The sequence below is a fragment of the Carya illinoinensis genome, chromosome 11 (genome assembly GCF_018687715.1).
Source record: "Carya illinoinensis cultivar Pawnee chromosome 11, C.illinoinensisPawnee_v1, whole genome shotgun sequence".
Lineage (NCBI taxonomy): Eukaryota > Viridiplantae > Streptophyta > Magnoliopsida > Fagales > Juglandaceae > Carya > Carya illinoinensis.
In genome coordinates this window covers 38,785,887-38,800,815 of record NC_056762.1, presented here as the reverse complement: position 1 = coordinate 38,800,815, position 14,929 = coordinate 38,785,887, and the positions used below count along the sequence as shown (strand labels likewise).

Below are 14,929 nucleotides of genomic sequence, written 5' to 3'. Positions count from 1 at the left end.
GGTTTGGATTAATAAATTATACGATCTCATTTCATTATTATAATTTTATTAAATTTTTATATAAAATATAATAAATAATTTTTTTTTAAAATTTTAAAATAATAATAATAATAAAAAATAATATTTTATTTACCTTTTAACTTTTATCTAAAATGAATACTTTTATCTAAAATTATTCATTTTCCAATCTAAACTACGATAGGAGACTTTAAGGTACTTCTAAACTTCTATGTGCTTAGATGCTTGGGAATTGGGATCATCGCCTATACTGGGCCTTGTAATTAAGATTAGATGGGCCCAATAAACCCCCTGCTTGAAACAGTAGAAATCCATATCGAATTGGGCTCTATTCCATATCGAGTAAGAAGCTTTTGCACTTACATGGTCCAAGCTGGACCGAAGCTTTCTTGTCCAGGGACCGAAAACTCAACCCCCCCTTCCCCCCAACGTTTTCGATTTATCTGTAGCCAGAGACGGTTCCGACCACCGCCGAATACCCCTGCAACTCCTGGTTAGATTCCTCTCTCTCTGTTTTTTGTTTTGTGTTCGAGAACTGAGGCACTCTTCGACCAAAACTTTAAGCATTATTAATCGGATTCTGAGATTTTATAATATAATGTTTATCTTGGCTCTGCAATTCTGAATTTCTTATAGTTCCAAGAAAGCTTCGGCCTTGGCTGGTTCAGGAGCTGTGCTTTCTTCTCGTGTTCACCTTTAATTTGGGAAAACCTAATATCTGTGAGTCTGCATAAACTTTTTCTTTAATTGCTTTATATATTCTTTTAAAGAATGAGAACGGGAATGAGGGGTAGAAGTAAATGACTCATTTATATCCCGGGGAGCGGGATAAAATAAAGTTAATAGGTTATATGGAAGTGATTTATTTTATTAGATGATACAAATTATGTCGGATTCGTGTGGGGAATACCAATTGTTTCAACTATGGAATAGAGCATGTTATGTGATCTTTGAAGAAATCATGGGTGGTGGATTCAACATGCATAATTGGCTAATGTTGCTATTCAGCTCATATTGCTAGTTTTTGGTGAGGTAACCACTTAAGCTTTGGCTAGACTTAGGACCATAATGCGCTTCCTTTTGATTTTCATGGGATACTACAAGCTATACATCAAGATTCCATATGGTTTGTTAAACGGGAGATGCCTAGTCCATGTCTCACAATGTTTTTTTTTTGATAAGTAAACGGTAGTATTAATAATAAAAGGCATAGCCCAAGTACACAAGAAGGTATACAAGAGGCAAGACCTATCTAAGTGGCTATAGAAGTCATTAGAAACTCGTGTACATTTAGGCCATTAAAGTCTATAGCTAGAGACCATAGAAATAAAGTGCTGAAAAATAAGATACAAAGCTCCTCAGATGTCCTCTCCTTATCTTCAAAAGTTCGTTCATTTCGCTCTTGCCAAATGCACCACATAATGCAGATAGGTACCATCTTCCACACAGCTTTGATATGTAAGTCTCCCCCCGGCATCGCCCAACTGGCTAATAGTTCAACAACTGACTTCGGCATCACCCAATTCAACCCTACTCGACGGAATACTTCACACCACAATGCTCTGGCTGTCTCACAGTGTAGCAGAAGATGATTCACTGACTCACCAGCTTTCTTACACATACAGCACCAATTCGTAATGATTACCCGCCGCTTCCGCAGATTATCGGTAGTCAGGATCTTACCCAGGGCTGCTGTCCAGATGAAGAAAAGTGTTTTGGGCGGCGCCTTATTCCTCCACAATCTTCTCCATGGAAACGGAACATTCGGTATATCTGTAAGGGCCTTATAATAAGAGCGAACCGAGAAAATACCCTTACCCGTATGTTTCCACCACAGCTTATCTTCATGCAATCCATTCGGCTTCATAGAGTACACTAGGTTGAAAAAATCTGCGAAACTGTTTACTTCCCAATCATGTGCTGCTCTATAGAAAGTGACGTTCCAGTGTACTTGATCCCCTGAGTGAATCAAAAGATCCGCGACCGAGGCTTCTTGATCGCACGCCATTTGATATACAAAAGGAAAAGCATCCTTCAGTGCCTCCTCCCCACACCAAATGTCCCTCCAAAATCTTATACGTGTGCCCTCCCCCACCAAAAGTTTAGTATGGTTGGCAAATAGCCTCCATCCTCTTCTTATTTGCTTCCAGACCCCCACTCCATACGGCCCATTTCCTTCTCTACTACACCATCCCCCCCATAGGCTGCCATATTTACTATGGACTACTGTTTTCCATAATGCTTCTGGTTCCATATTATATCTCCAGAACCATTTCCCTAGGAGTGCCTGATTGAACTTTCTCAAGTTCTTTATCCCCAAACCACCTGAAGAAATTGGTCTGCAAACCGTATCCCAGTTGATTAAGTGAAACTTGAATTCATCCCCCAAACCACTCCAGAGGAAATCCCGATACAATTTTTCAATCCGTGCCGCCACAGACGCTGGAATTGTAAAAAGAGACAGGAAGTAAGTGGGTAAGTTATAAAGAGTACTCTTTATCAGGGTCACTCGGCCTCCTTTCGATAAATACAGTCTCTTCCATCCAGCCAATCTTCTCTCTATTTTCTCGATAACTGTATCCCATATAGCTATGGCACGTGAAGCCGCCCCCAGCGGTAGACCCAGATATGACATAGGAAGAGTGGCTACCTTACACCCCAAAGTGTTAGCCAACTGTCGAGATCTACTAACATTCCCAACTGGTACTAGTTCTGATTTATCAAAATTTACTCTCAAGCCTGATGCTGCTTCAAAGCATAACAATACCGCTTTCAGAGTTCTAAGTTGTTCTTGTTCTGCCTCACAGAAAATTAAAGTATCATCGGCAAAAAGTAAATGAGATATTGATGTCTCACAATGTTAGAACGGGATTTATATATATATATATTATTTTGTGGACTAAACTTCGCACCTTAGCCTACCCTGTCTATCTATTGGCAGTTCACCAATGCATCATTTGGGCATAATCACCGTTTAAGTTCACTTGTGGTAATTCTTAATGTCTTTTGACATGTTAATTACAACTATAGGCCATTCAGTCCATCTGTAGCTCATATGTTTTATCTAAGTGGGAATTTCCCAGTTATTGGTCTTGGAGTGGTAGCATGTGTCTTTGTAAACAGAAAAAGTTTTCTTTGTCCTTTTGTGCTCTCCAATTCCTTTTCTTCTCCCCTCTCTATATTTCTCTCTCCTCTCCCCTCTCCCTTCTCGTTCCACTGTCATGGATAGCCATGGAGGTAGAGGTTGCCATGCCATGGAGGTTGAGCCACAGCAACCTACCTGTACATTTCCATGGAGGAAGAGTGGAGAGATTGGGGGGGAATAAATGGGAAGTAATTTCTTTTCCATTTAAAAGTGTATAGAATATCTAACTGAGAGCCTTGCATTGGAATGGACCACATACTTGGGTCCTAATGCTAAAAAAACTTTTGATGTCTTAAAATCCAACTGACCCAAACCATGGGGGGTGCAGGTCTTCTTTTCCCCTTTTTTACAACTTCAGGTTTGATGGTAGCTGGAGCTCTCATCTCTCTGTATTTACCTAAGTACTGGCAATTCACTGTTGTTGGCTTGTACAAAGAAACCTGTATTATTTGACCAATGATGATATTGATCAAAATGTAAATTGAGTGTAGGAAGTCAGCAATCCAGTCCTTCCTTTGCTGATTTTCATTCTCTCATCGTCAAGCCTTTTTCTTTCCCTAGTATTAAGAGCCTTTTTTAAAAAAGTAACCCACTCATTGTGAAGCCAATGACCTGTGGGCCAACTGGCATCTACCCTGGTCCTTAAGGATAATGGGACTCTAAGCTGGAGGGTTCGAATCCCCTCCCCTCCTGGGCTCTAATGCCCCTCTAGATTGCCTAACAAAAAAACCCACTCATTGTGAAGCTTGTTTTGCATTTTGGGTGCTAGACCCTGCCTTTTAAGCAATCATTTGTAATCTATTTGGTAGAACGGGTATTGCTTGGGATATGCCTAAGTGAGTGGTGGATCTTTTAGCTTGTTGGCAAGGTTTTAAGGGGAATGATCACATTGTTTCTATTTGGAGGATGATCCCTTTATGTTTGTTGTAGTGTTTATGGTTGGAAAGAAATGGGTGGTGCTTAGAAGATAGAGAATGTTTGATGGGAGAACTTAGAGAGTTTTTCTTTGTTACTTTGTGTATTTGGGAGAAGGCTCTTGTATTGAGTGGAGACACTTTTCATGATTTGCTTTTAGCCTATTCTAGTTCCTAGCTTGTATTTAGGTGTTTTTTCTTGTATACTTCTTATGTACTGAGACTATAACTATTTACTAGTCAGTAAAATTTCTTATTACTTATAAAAAATAAAAAAAAAAATTGTAATCTATTCACCGATACGAGCCAGATACCTAATGACATAACTCATTGCTGACACCCAAAAATAAAAATAAAGTTTGTATTATATGTTTCTAATCCAACACAATCACTTCTGTTGATGTTTTCAGGCATTTTGTGTGGGAGTTCCTTTGCCATGGGTGATTTTTCAATTCAGATTAGCGGCAACCTCCTTAATCAGCTTGCAGATGACACTGAAAAGCCAAAGAAAACAAAAAAAATTAAACCTAATGTACCACGAGTGCCTAAGCCCCAAACTAATGTAAATCAGAAGGAGATTACTGATGATTCCGAAACATTCAAAGGGGCTGCTGCTACAGGATGGCCACTGCAGCCTCCATTATTCCTACCAGTAAACCCTCCTGCACAATCAGCCTACACAGAGTTGGATGCAATTCGATCCATCCTTCAGGATAGTGAGAGGGTTATTGGGAGGTTGCAGAAGCTGGAGGATAGTTTGGCACAGGAAGTAACACAAAGAGCTAAGGATCTTCGAGATAAGGAGTTCAAGCTTCCATATCAGAAGCCTATGCCCTGTTTGGCTGAGAACGATGCTTGGTTGGCATGCTACAAGGAGCATCCCAAGGACTTACTGAAATGTGCCCCTCTGGTTAGAAACTTTGAAAGCTGTATTCGCAGAGCTAGGCAGCAAGTGAGTCCAGCAGAGTAGTGTTTCCCAGAGAAAATGTTTGTGGTGACATACATGAGTGCAAGCTAATATCCAGTATGAGTGACACCTAGATTTTTTCGGAAGAAATAAATAAAACCCTCTTTGATGTCTCATTTGTTGGCATGCTTGCTGTCTTTTTTAAGTGTTATTCACATTTATTTTGTTGAATATTGCTCTTTTCGGCTCAAAATGTGTTAATTTTGTTAACTCTTACTCTCCACGTCTACCAAAGTGTTCATAAATGTAATGTGATATGTTCACTGGAGTTTCACCTTGTGACCACCATTTCCTCTGCTCTAGGCAATCTGAAAGTTGTCTTCGTTAGAAGGCTATCTATTTTAACCCAAGCCCTCGATATCACTGTGCTATCAATTCTAATCAGCAACTGTTTATCTTATGATATGCTTTAATTTTCTGATCGGTTATACTTCAATTTTTTAATGATATATGCAGATATTTGCGTATGCCATTATCTTGATTGAAGCATTTCTCGAGCTACCGTTTGAAGATCATGTACCTAGTTATAGAATGCTCGTCCAACGTTTCATGCAAATTAATTAATTTCAAACTTTTTGTGTTCATCATCTGTGAATGAGAAGTCTATGTGGCATGTTGCAATGCTGTTGATTTCCTTGTGATTTACTATTATGTAGTTAGTATGTTTCTTTTATTGTGTGATTCAAAACCTCTGTTGAACCAACCCCAACCCCCCCCCCCCCCCCCCCCCAAAAAAAAAAAAAAAAAAAAAACCATCTGGCGAATTTTTAATGCTAAATCCTTTTATCTTTCTATTGCTAAAATTGGGACTTAGAAAGACGTGGAGTGAATATTGGAGGAGATCAGATTGTTCTTTATTAAAATTTTGTTCTTACGGTGAATGTTGTATATTCTAATGGTCTAGATTTTCATGGTTTTCTTATTTTTATTTTTTCTCCTTAACTAGGTGTAAACTCTTATATATGCATTATGTGTACTTGAATTATGCCTAGTCTCGCTAATATAATTTGTTACTTATCACAAAAGAATAACTATTTAGTTATGATTATTTGAAGCTATACTTAGAAATTTTTTTTAGATACATATTGGGTGAGACTATCATATGGTTCTTCATACTAGCAATTAATTTATTATTTATATGTAAAACAAATTACAATCTAATATTATTTCTTTGTGAGGTTGAATCTGAGTTTTATTTTCTTTTTAAATGAAACTCAATAATGGTTGAAATAAAGCATGTAAGCTTTTATGTGGGAAGGAAAAGATGAGAAAAAGACACCACCACGTCCACCACTACCATAGTTCTCGTAGTCAGAACATAATCCCACGCGCGGATCGGGTCACGTGAAGGAGTAAAAGATTTTCACGCCTTCTCCTCGGAAGAGGGGTGGCGAGGACCGCTAATTTATCGCCGTGGTTTTCCATTTCCTCCGTTCCCTCCCTTCCCTCCAAATCGCCGATACCAATTGTCCCCAGATTCCGACAGTGCCCACTCTGTCCTCTCTCCACCCTCGGCTCCCGACAAGAACAAATTCTGCCTCAGGTCCCGCTCAACCAGGTGCTCTCTCTCTCTCTCTCTCTCTCTCTCTCTCTCTCTAATTGTTTCAAGCAAAGATATACTGGTATTTTAGATAAGATTATATTTCAAAATTTTCTAGAATTATGATAATATCCAATTGCTCATTTATTTCCTGTTAATGAGTGGCTTGTTATGATGGGTGACGAGTTTTAGTTCTGGAAGCCATGTAAGTGGTATTATACTTGAAATGCTCACTAACATGTCATTCAAGTACCCGTAATGCGTTTTTTTTTTTTTTTTTTTTTAAATATATCTTTTTTATTAACCAACATGGTGCTAACTTGGAGTTCAGAGTTGGGATTCTTATGGCATATGGGTAAGATCATATACGAAGGAACTGAGAATGAGAAAATAGAGAAGAAGAAAACCAAACCAAGAGAAACATAACAAGAAATCCAATTTAAGGATTGGATCACTTACTAGCATAGACCATTTGGTATGGTAAGATGTACAGAGCATAAAATACGTGAGTCCTGGATTGTTGGACCAATGCGTGATGGGATACTCCAGCATCTGCTAAAACCTATGGAGTTACAGAAGTAGGGAGAAGTTACATTTCTGGACGTTTGTTATGCCACTTAAACTTAGTCCATATGATTAGAAGGAAAAATAAATTTGAGAAAGAACGATGCTGTTTATATATTAAAGAGATGCATTCACATCTTATTAAAGGAAACTTCTTGGTGTAAAGAGTTTACAGATTGTATTAGCATGCAGGCTTCCGAGTCTAAGAATTTTGTTCTGACGTAATTGTTGTGGTGAAGCATTGGAGTTAAGTAAGCCCAGTCACTAAGATGTATTTAGTCAGATACTGGAATATAACTTGATCTGTATCAAAGTATTTCTATAATGCCGTATGTGGGCTGTTTCAATGTGCTGTATGCTATCTTCTTAATTCCAATTGAAAATTTAGACTTTTTCCATGAAAAATGATATCAAAGTTTTGGGCACTTCATGGAAATGTCTCCTCATGTTGCTTGACAAAGGGCGAAGACATTTGGGACAGGTTTAGGGTTTTTCACTTTTGATTATTATTATATGGTTCAGATGAAGCAAAAGCAACATGTGTCCTAGGAATTATGATAATTGAAAGAGAACAGGGTTGGAGCTAAAGAAATCTTAAGATAAGAAATGCTTCCACACTATGGGTTGGGAACATTCCGTTAGTTGAATTGCCCTGTGTTTCATTAGCTGATGATGCAATGGATTGACCTTGAACTTGTTTTCTGCTAATGGAAGGCTTATGATGATTACAAAAAAGTAAAAACATAAAGAAATGCTCACTGGGCTTAATATATGCTTGTATGATCAGAAGAGTTAATTTCTTTCTCATGGATCAGTCCTGCATGAATCTGCAACTAAATGTAATGATCATGGTCAGGACCTTGTTCTCGGACACCAGGTGCCAACAAAAAAAATCAAGCTTTTTTATAGTTGTTGTCCTTTTTAAAAAAAAGACTTAATAAACTTATATAATAACTAAGTGTTACATTCATAAAGAGATCTCATAAAAATAAACTCACAAACTGATGTTAATGTAGTACGGTAGATTATAAAGTTCTTTTTCCTGTGAAATAAATATGACGTATCTCATCAAACCACGTTAGTTTGTGAGTATACTTTGATGAAATCCCTTTGTGGATGAAGCATTTCTCACAAAAAAATTGTTGTTGTAGGAAGCTAATGCAACCTCTTGATCTTGTATTGCATATTCATCTTATGCATGTCATTTGCCGCAAATCTTATTTGTTATTGCAAACAACATTGGTCTTATGAGCAATGTGGCCTAGCTTGAAACAATGTTGTAAGCAACAGTGAGTTTACAGATTGTATTAGCATGCAGCCCACGTTTGTGTTTGTGTCTCTCTTTTGTTCACTTGCAATATAGAAAAAATCTTACTGAAATTCTTACTTTTTAAAGATAATGGTTCGAGGAAGAGATGCCTGTTGGGAGCACTGTGTCCTTGTTGATGCAACTAGACAGAAGGTTAGGTGTAATTATTGTCAACGGGAATTCAGTGGAGGGGTATACAGGATGAAATTTCACTTGGCTCAAATAAAAAACAAAGATATAGTGCCCTGTTCTGAAGTCCCAGCTGATGTGCGAGACCATATCCAAAGTATACTAAGCACTCCCAAGAAACAGAAAACTCCCAAAAAAACAAAGGTGGATCGTGCAGCAGCAGCCAATGGTCAACAAAATAGTTCTTCTGCTAGTGGTGGCTTCCATCCTAACCATGAATCTAGCGGACAGAATGGAAGCTCCTGTCCATCTTTGTTATTCCCACGCCCTTCACCAAGGGGACAGCCAGCAGTAGATGACGCTCAGAAGCAAAAACAGGATGACGCTGATAAAAAGGTTGCTATTTTTTTCTTCCACAATTCTATTCCTTTCAGTGCTGCTAAATCCATTTATTATCAGGAAATGGTAAATGCTATAGGGGAGTGTGGGGTTGGCTACAAAGCCCCAAGTTCTGAAAAACTGACATCTACTCTTTTGGAGAAAGTGAAAGGTGATATACATGAACGTTACAAGAAATATAGAGATGAATGGAAAGAAACAGGCTGCACAATCTTGTGTGATAGCTGGTCCGATGGAAGGACAAAATCACTTGCAGCGTTTTCAATTACATGCCCAAAGGGGGCTCTATTTTTGAAGTCTGTTGATGTATCAGGTCATGAAGGTGATGCTGCTTACTTGTTTGAGCTGCTTGAGTCCGTGGTTTTGGAAGTTGGTGTAGAAAATGTTATTCAAGTTATAACTGATGCCACAACCAGTTATGTTTATGCAGGAAGACTTCTTATGTCCAAGTACAATTCATTGTTTTGGTCTCCTTGTGCTTCCTATTGTGTAGATAAGATGCTAGAAGATATTGGTAAACAAGAGTGGGTGGCTACAGTATTGGAGGAGGCAAGGAGCATCACAAGGTATATTTATAGTAATGCATGGACATTGAATATGATGAGAAAATTTACCTGCGGAAGGGAGTTGATCAGGCCAAGAATGACTAGATTTGTGACTAATTTTCTCTCCTTGAGGTCCATTGTGATCCAGGAGGACAATTTGAAGCACATGTTTTCTCATACTGATTGGTTGTCCTCCATATATGGTAAAGGTCCTGATGCACAAGCCATGAAGTCCTTGTTGAATTTAGATAGATTTTGGAAGTATGCACATGAAGCTGTAAGCGTTTCTGAACCACTAGTTAAAATCTTACGGATTGTTGAAGGGGACATGCCGGCTATGGGGTATATACACGAAGGGTTAGAGAGGGTGAAGGTTGCAATCAAGACATATTATAAGGGTTGTGAAGAGAATTACATGCCAATTTGGGATATAATTGATCGAAGATGGAATATGCAGCTTCACTCATCCTTACATGCTGCAGCAGCGTTCCTTAACCCTTCTATTTTCTACAATCCAAACTTTAAGATTGATCTGCGGATGAGGAATGGGTTTCAAGAGGCTATGTTAAAGATGGCTACAACGGATAAAGATAAAATGGAAATCACTAAAGAACATCCCATGTACATCAATGCGCAAGGTGCTCTTGGGACTGATTTTGCAATCATGGGAAGGATACTGAACGCCCCAGGTACGTGTAAGCAGCAGTTACTGTTAAAAATCTCATCTTATAAGAAATTAATTGCTCTCCCACTTCTGTCTGGGTTTTCCCCTATCACTGTTTGTGTGTGTGTGTGTGTGTGTGTGTGTGTGTGTGTTTTAACAAAATTAGATGTGTATCTAACTCGCCATCCTGGATTCTTAGGTGATTGGTGGGCAGGATATGGTTATGAGATCCCCACACTCCAGAGAGCTGCAATACGGATACTGAGCCAACCTTGCAGTTCTCATTGGTGTAGATGGAACTGGAGCACTTTTGAGAGCATGCATACCAAGAAACGGAGCAGAGTGGAGCTGGAAAAATTCAATGATATAGTTTTTGTGCACTGTAATCTTTGGTTACAAGCCATTTGTCGAAGTAGAGATGGAAAATGTAAACCTATTATCTTTGATGAAATAGAGGTTAGTTCTGAGTGGCCCACTGAGTCGGAACCTTCAGCTCCATTTTTGGATGATTCATGGCTGGAAATACCCCTTGAATGCAGGGGTAGCCCCGGAGCTTGTTTATAAAGATAAAATGGAGAACATCTATTGAATGACCAGTAAAGTCGAGTGTATATAAAAGTCGTGCTTGATAGTTATATGAGTACTGAAATATGATCAGTTGATAAGTTGATAATTGTAATGCTCCCTCTTTCATCCACATAACGTACAATGAATAGAATATTCAACCCCACTTCTCTCACATCTAAACGGTTTTTAACTTTTCCAAATGACAAATTTGTAATACGAGTCTGATCTTCTGCAATGGAACATTAACTTTTCAAATCCTGATAAGAGTCAAGAGCTTCTTGTGGATGGTTGGTTTTATTGACTTTAATTTACATGGATGCTAAGCATCCAGGGATTAGTAGGGACGTAGCTCTCAGACACCCGGTGCCAATAAAAAGACATTTACATAAGGAACTTCAATGATACTCGTATACCCGAAGATTCGCTTTCCGGCGTGTTGTAGCTGGTTCAATGAATCATATAGATCCTCGTCTTAACGTTATCCTGTGTGGTTCTACACCACTTGTACTGTATCTTATATGGTGGTTAGCTGCCCATTCATCAAGTTAATCCCATCTCTCCGCCTTTAAAAAAAAAAAAAGTCCTCTCTCTCTGAGGATACATCTCCCCTACACCACCATGATGACAGTCATCTCAGCCTTCCTCCAGAGTATTATCAATGGAGACGATCCACTCTCACGCTTGCTATTCACCCTCTTTGTTATCTTTACGCTCTCTTGGTATGTATGGATTTACTCCAAAAGTAATAAGGTCACCCCACCGTTGCCGCCGGGACCCCGTGGCCTCCCCTTGGTCGGAAACCTTCTCTCCCTCGATCCGGAACTGCACTCATACTTCGCCGGCCTTGCCCAGAAACACGGACCCATACTCAAGCTCCGGCTCGGCAACAAGCTCGGCATCGTGGTGACCTCCCCTTCCCTTGCTCGCGAAGTGCTCAAGGACCACGACGTCAACTTCGCAAACCGTGACGTGCCCGCCGCGGCCCGGGCCTTAGCCTATGATGGGTCCGATATAGTGTGGACCCCGTACGGGCCGGAGTGGCGGATGCTCAGAAAGGTCTGTGTGCTCAAGATGCTCAGCAACGCAACCTTGGACTCCGTCTACACGCTCCGCCGCAAACAGGTCCGAGAAACCGTCGCGTACTTCTACAGTAGGGTCGGTTCTCCCGTGAACATCGGGGAGCAGATGTTCTTGACGGTGCTCAAAGTAATCACCAATATGCTGTGGGGTGGGACGGTGGAAGGTGAAAAGAGTGCGAGCCTAGGGTCGGAGTTCAGGGAGGTGGTGAGCGAGATGACGGAGCATTTGGGGAAGCCTAACATCTCGGATTTTTATCCTAGTTTGGCTCGGTTCGATTTGCAAGGCATAGTGGGAAAGATGGCAAGGTTGGCCCGACGGTTTGATCGGATCTTTGATGTCATGATAGATCAAAGACTGAAGATCAATAAAGAAGACGGGAGCAGATCAGCAGCTGAGGATATTTTATCCGGCAAAGAGAGTGAAGATTTCCTGCAGTTTTTATTGAAATTGAAGGATGAAGGAGATTCCAAGACACCTCTCACCATGCTCCACCTCAAGGCATTGCTCATGGTATGTGTTCTTTCTTTTATTTTTCTTTTCTTCATTAATTATTATTTTTAATTATGACCATGGGTGCATGGAACATGGTGAGAATTGCACTGGAATCTCCTTCATAATATTTATTATTCTCAGGCACTCGATTTAAATAAACGGGTATGTTTTATTCAAAATAATAATAAACGGATATGTCCTTCTAGGATATTCTAAAATTACATATTTATTTACAAAAATTAAGAATATATTATTTTAGAACATATTATCTTAATTTTAGATAAAAGGAAAGATTAAAAAAACAATGCTTTGGAATTTGGATATCTTAATTTGATTTATCGAAACGGAGTTTCTAATTTTAGACATTTGAAATCCGAATTGATACTCTTTTGAAATCCGACTTTCCAATCCAGTACTTTTTATTATTATTATTATAACAAAAGCAAATCACGTTAATACATCTTAAATCAATGAGAAAAAATATTTATAATTACGTAATTGTTCTGTAATTATTTTAAAAAATAAATAAAATATAATATTTATATAAAAAAATTAATTTTTAATAATAAATTCTACAGTTATACGTAGAATTATTCTAAAATAATATAATGATTACTCAAGTCAGTTGCAGCAATTTTTATAATTTAAATCTGATTTAAACAGTAAGTTAAGTTAAGTTGAATTTAAATAATATGAGATGAGATTAAAATTAAAATATTAAATAAAATATTATAGAATATAATTTTTTGAATATTATTTTTAATTTAAAATTTTAAAAATTTTTAATTTTTTATTATATTTTATTTAAATATTTAAAAAATTATAATAATAAGATTGAATGGAATGAAATTGTTTTTTTGCTGAATAAACCAGGCCTTAAGCTTTTAGTAATGATATTCTCTCAATTTTATTTTAATTTTTTATTCGGCCACAAGCGCCAAATACAATTATTGCTCTTCGGCACTTTCCTTGGCTGCCCGTTTGCCGCATTGTAAGTGGGGTGCGTAATTTAAAAGCTGCATAGACATCGTCAAAGACGAAAGATATTATAATAATAACTTGTGGTTCCCACTTCACAATGCATTTGCGCGCCTCAACTCTATCGTCACTCTTATCTCATTCCTATTTTTCTTTGATGTTTTGATTAGGTGATGAGAGACAATGACATCCTTTATATAATATTTAAAGGGTTGATGATGATTTAATAAGCTAATCTTCACATGATATAAATATTGGATTTATTAATAGATGCTTCAGCATGTGAGGTGAAATTACTGTACAATATTTTGTTACTTTATTAGTTAATTAATTGGCTATATTATTTGAAAGGGACGCATGCATCCACATGCATAACCTAGAGTACTGTGCTGTGCACACGCAGGATATGGTGGTCGGTGGGACAGATACATCCTCCAACACGATCGAGTTTGCCATGGCTGAAATTATGAGCAAACCAGAAGTGATGAACAAAGCTCAGCAAGAATTAGCGGATGTAGTTGGCAAAGAAAACATTGTCGAAGAGTCTCACATCCACAAATTAACCTACTTGCATGCTGTGATGAAAGAAACGCTGAGGTTGCACCCTGTGCTGCCGCTCCTAGTCCCTCATTGCCCCAGTGAGACGTGCACCGTGGGAGGCTACACCATTCCAAAAGGCTCTCGGGTGTTCGTGAATGTGTGGGCAATTCAGAGGGACCCTGCCATCTGGGAAAATCCATTAGAATTCGATCCCCAGAGGTTCTTCAATAGTAGTAAATGGGATTATACTGGAAGTGACTTCAACTATTTCCCATTTGGGTCTGGGCGAAGAATCTGTGCTGGCACAGCAATGGCTGAGAGGATGGTGATGTATTCACTTGCTACTCTTTTGCATTCTTTTGATTGGAAACTGCCTCCTGGAGATCAGAAGCTGGACCTTTCCGAAAAGTGTGGGATCGTTCTAAAAAAGAAGAACCCTCTTTTTGCAATTCCTACCCCAAGGTTACCTGATCCATCTCTCTATACCTAAGTTCACTGGGCAGTGAGATTGTAATAATGTGTTTTATGTCTCTGTTTTTTGCTCCATTTGGCTTCGAGTCTTTGAAATTGCTCAAATTATTCTGTACGCAAGAAGCTAAATAATCCAGCCTTGATAGACGTTCTTATGTTTATACACCCTTAGAAGAAATGAGGTTGAGATACAAGTAGTACTAGCTATTAGATACATGTTTATTGAAAGATATATAATGGAACGACAACAATTATATATGTATTATAGGTGAAATTGCATGCGTCTTTGATCATCATGTAGATAAGATTTTAATTTATAACACTAATGAAATTATGATTGCAAGGTATAATTTTAAAGGTTAATTCTGAATTAATGATGTAAATTAAAAACATAAGTAGTTTAAGATGTTGGTTATATATATGGTACTGTTCATTTGGTTCTGGCCCGGGTTAATTTTAAAATAATATAGTATGTTGTAAATTGCATTATGTGTTTCATCATGTAAAATGAATTCAACACAATGCAATTCATTACATATTATAATATTATTTGATATTTATACATTATATTACAAAACACAAAATTATAATATATAAGTTACAAAAT

At 38.2% G+C, this 14,929-nt stretch overlaps 3 protein-coding genes across 5 annotated transcripts; all 3 read left to right on the top strand.

Annotated features, from left to right (window-relative positions):
- Positions 1–276: 276 nt before the first annotated feature.
- LOC122280462 lies at positions 277–5,318 on the top strand. Of its 2 annotated transcripts, XM_043091365.1 has the most exons (3): positions 277–511; positions 655–738; positions 4,488–5,318. In XM_043091365.1, the coding sequence occupies exons 1-3, from the start codon at positions 292–294 to the stop codon at positions 5,045–5,047; spliced, it is 864 nt and encodes a 287-aa protein (XP_042947299.1). In that variant the 5' UTR covers positions 277–291; the 3' UTR covers positions 5,048–5,318. The 2 variants fall into 2 exon arrangements, with proteins under 2 accessions (XP_042947299.1, XP_042947300.1); XM_043091366.1 differs by lacking the exon at positions 655–738.
- A 901-nt stretch (positions 5,319–6,219) lies between these two features.
- On the top strand, positions 6,220–10,867 carry LOC122280460. Of its 2 annotated transcripts, XM_043091363.1 has the most exons (4): positions 6,220–6,602; positions 8,545–8,982; positions 9,046–10,219; positions 10,394–10,867. In XM_043091363.1, the coding sequence occupies exons 2-4, from the start codon at positions 8,548–8,550 to the stop codon at positions 10,756–10,758; spliced, it is 1,974 nt and encodes a 657-aa protein (XP_042947297.1). In that variant the 5' UTR covers positions 6,220–6,602; positions 8,545–8,547; the 3' UTR covers positions 10,759–10,867. The 2 variants fall into 2 exon arrangements, with proteins under 2 accessions (XP_042947297.1, XP_042947296.1); XM_043091362.1 differs by having other exon boundaries at positions 6,221–6,602; positions 8,545–10,219.
- Positions 10,868–11,089: 222 nt separating this feature from the next.
- LOC122280461 (flavonoid 3'-monooxygenase CYP75B137-like) lies at positions 11,090–14,536 on the top strand. The gene is made up of 2 exons (XM_043091364.1): positions 11,090–12,351; positions 13,715–14,536. The coding sequence occupies exons 1-2, from the start codon at positions 11,380–11,382 to the stop codon at positions 14,339–14,341; spliced, it is 1,599 nt and encodes a 532-aa protein (XP_042947298.1). The 5' UTR covers positions 11,090–11,379; the 3' UTR covers positions 14,342–14,536.
- Positions 14,537–14,929: the final 393 nt, after the last annotated feature.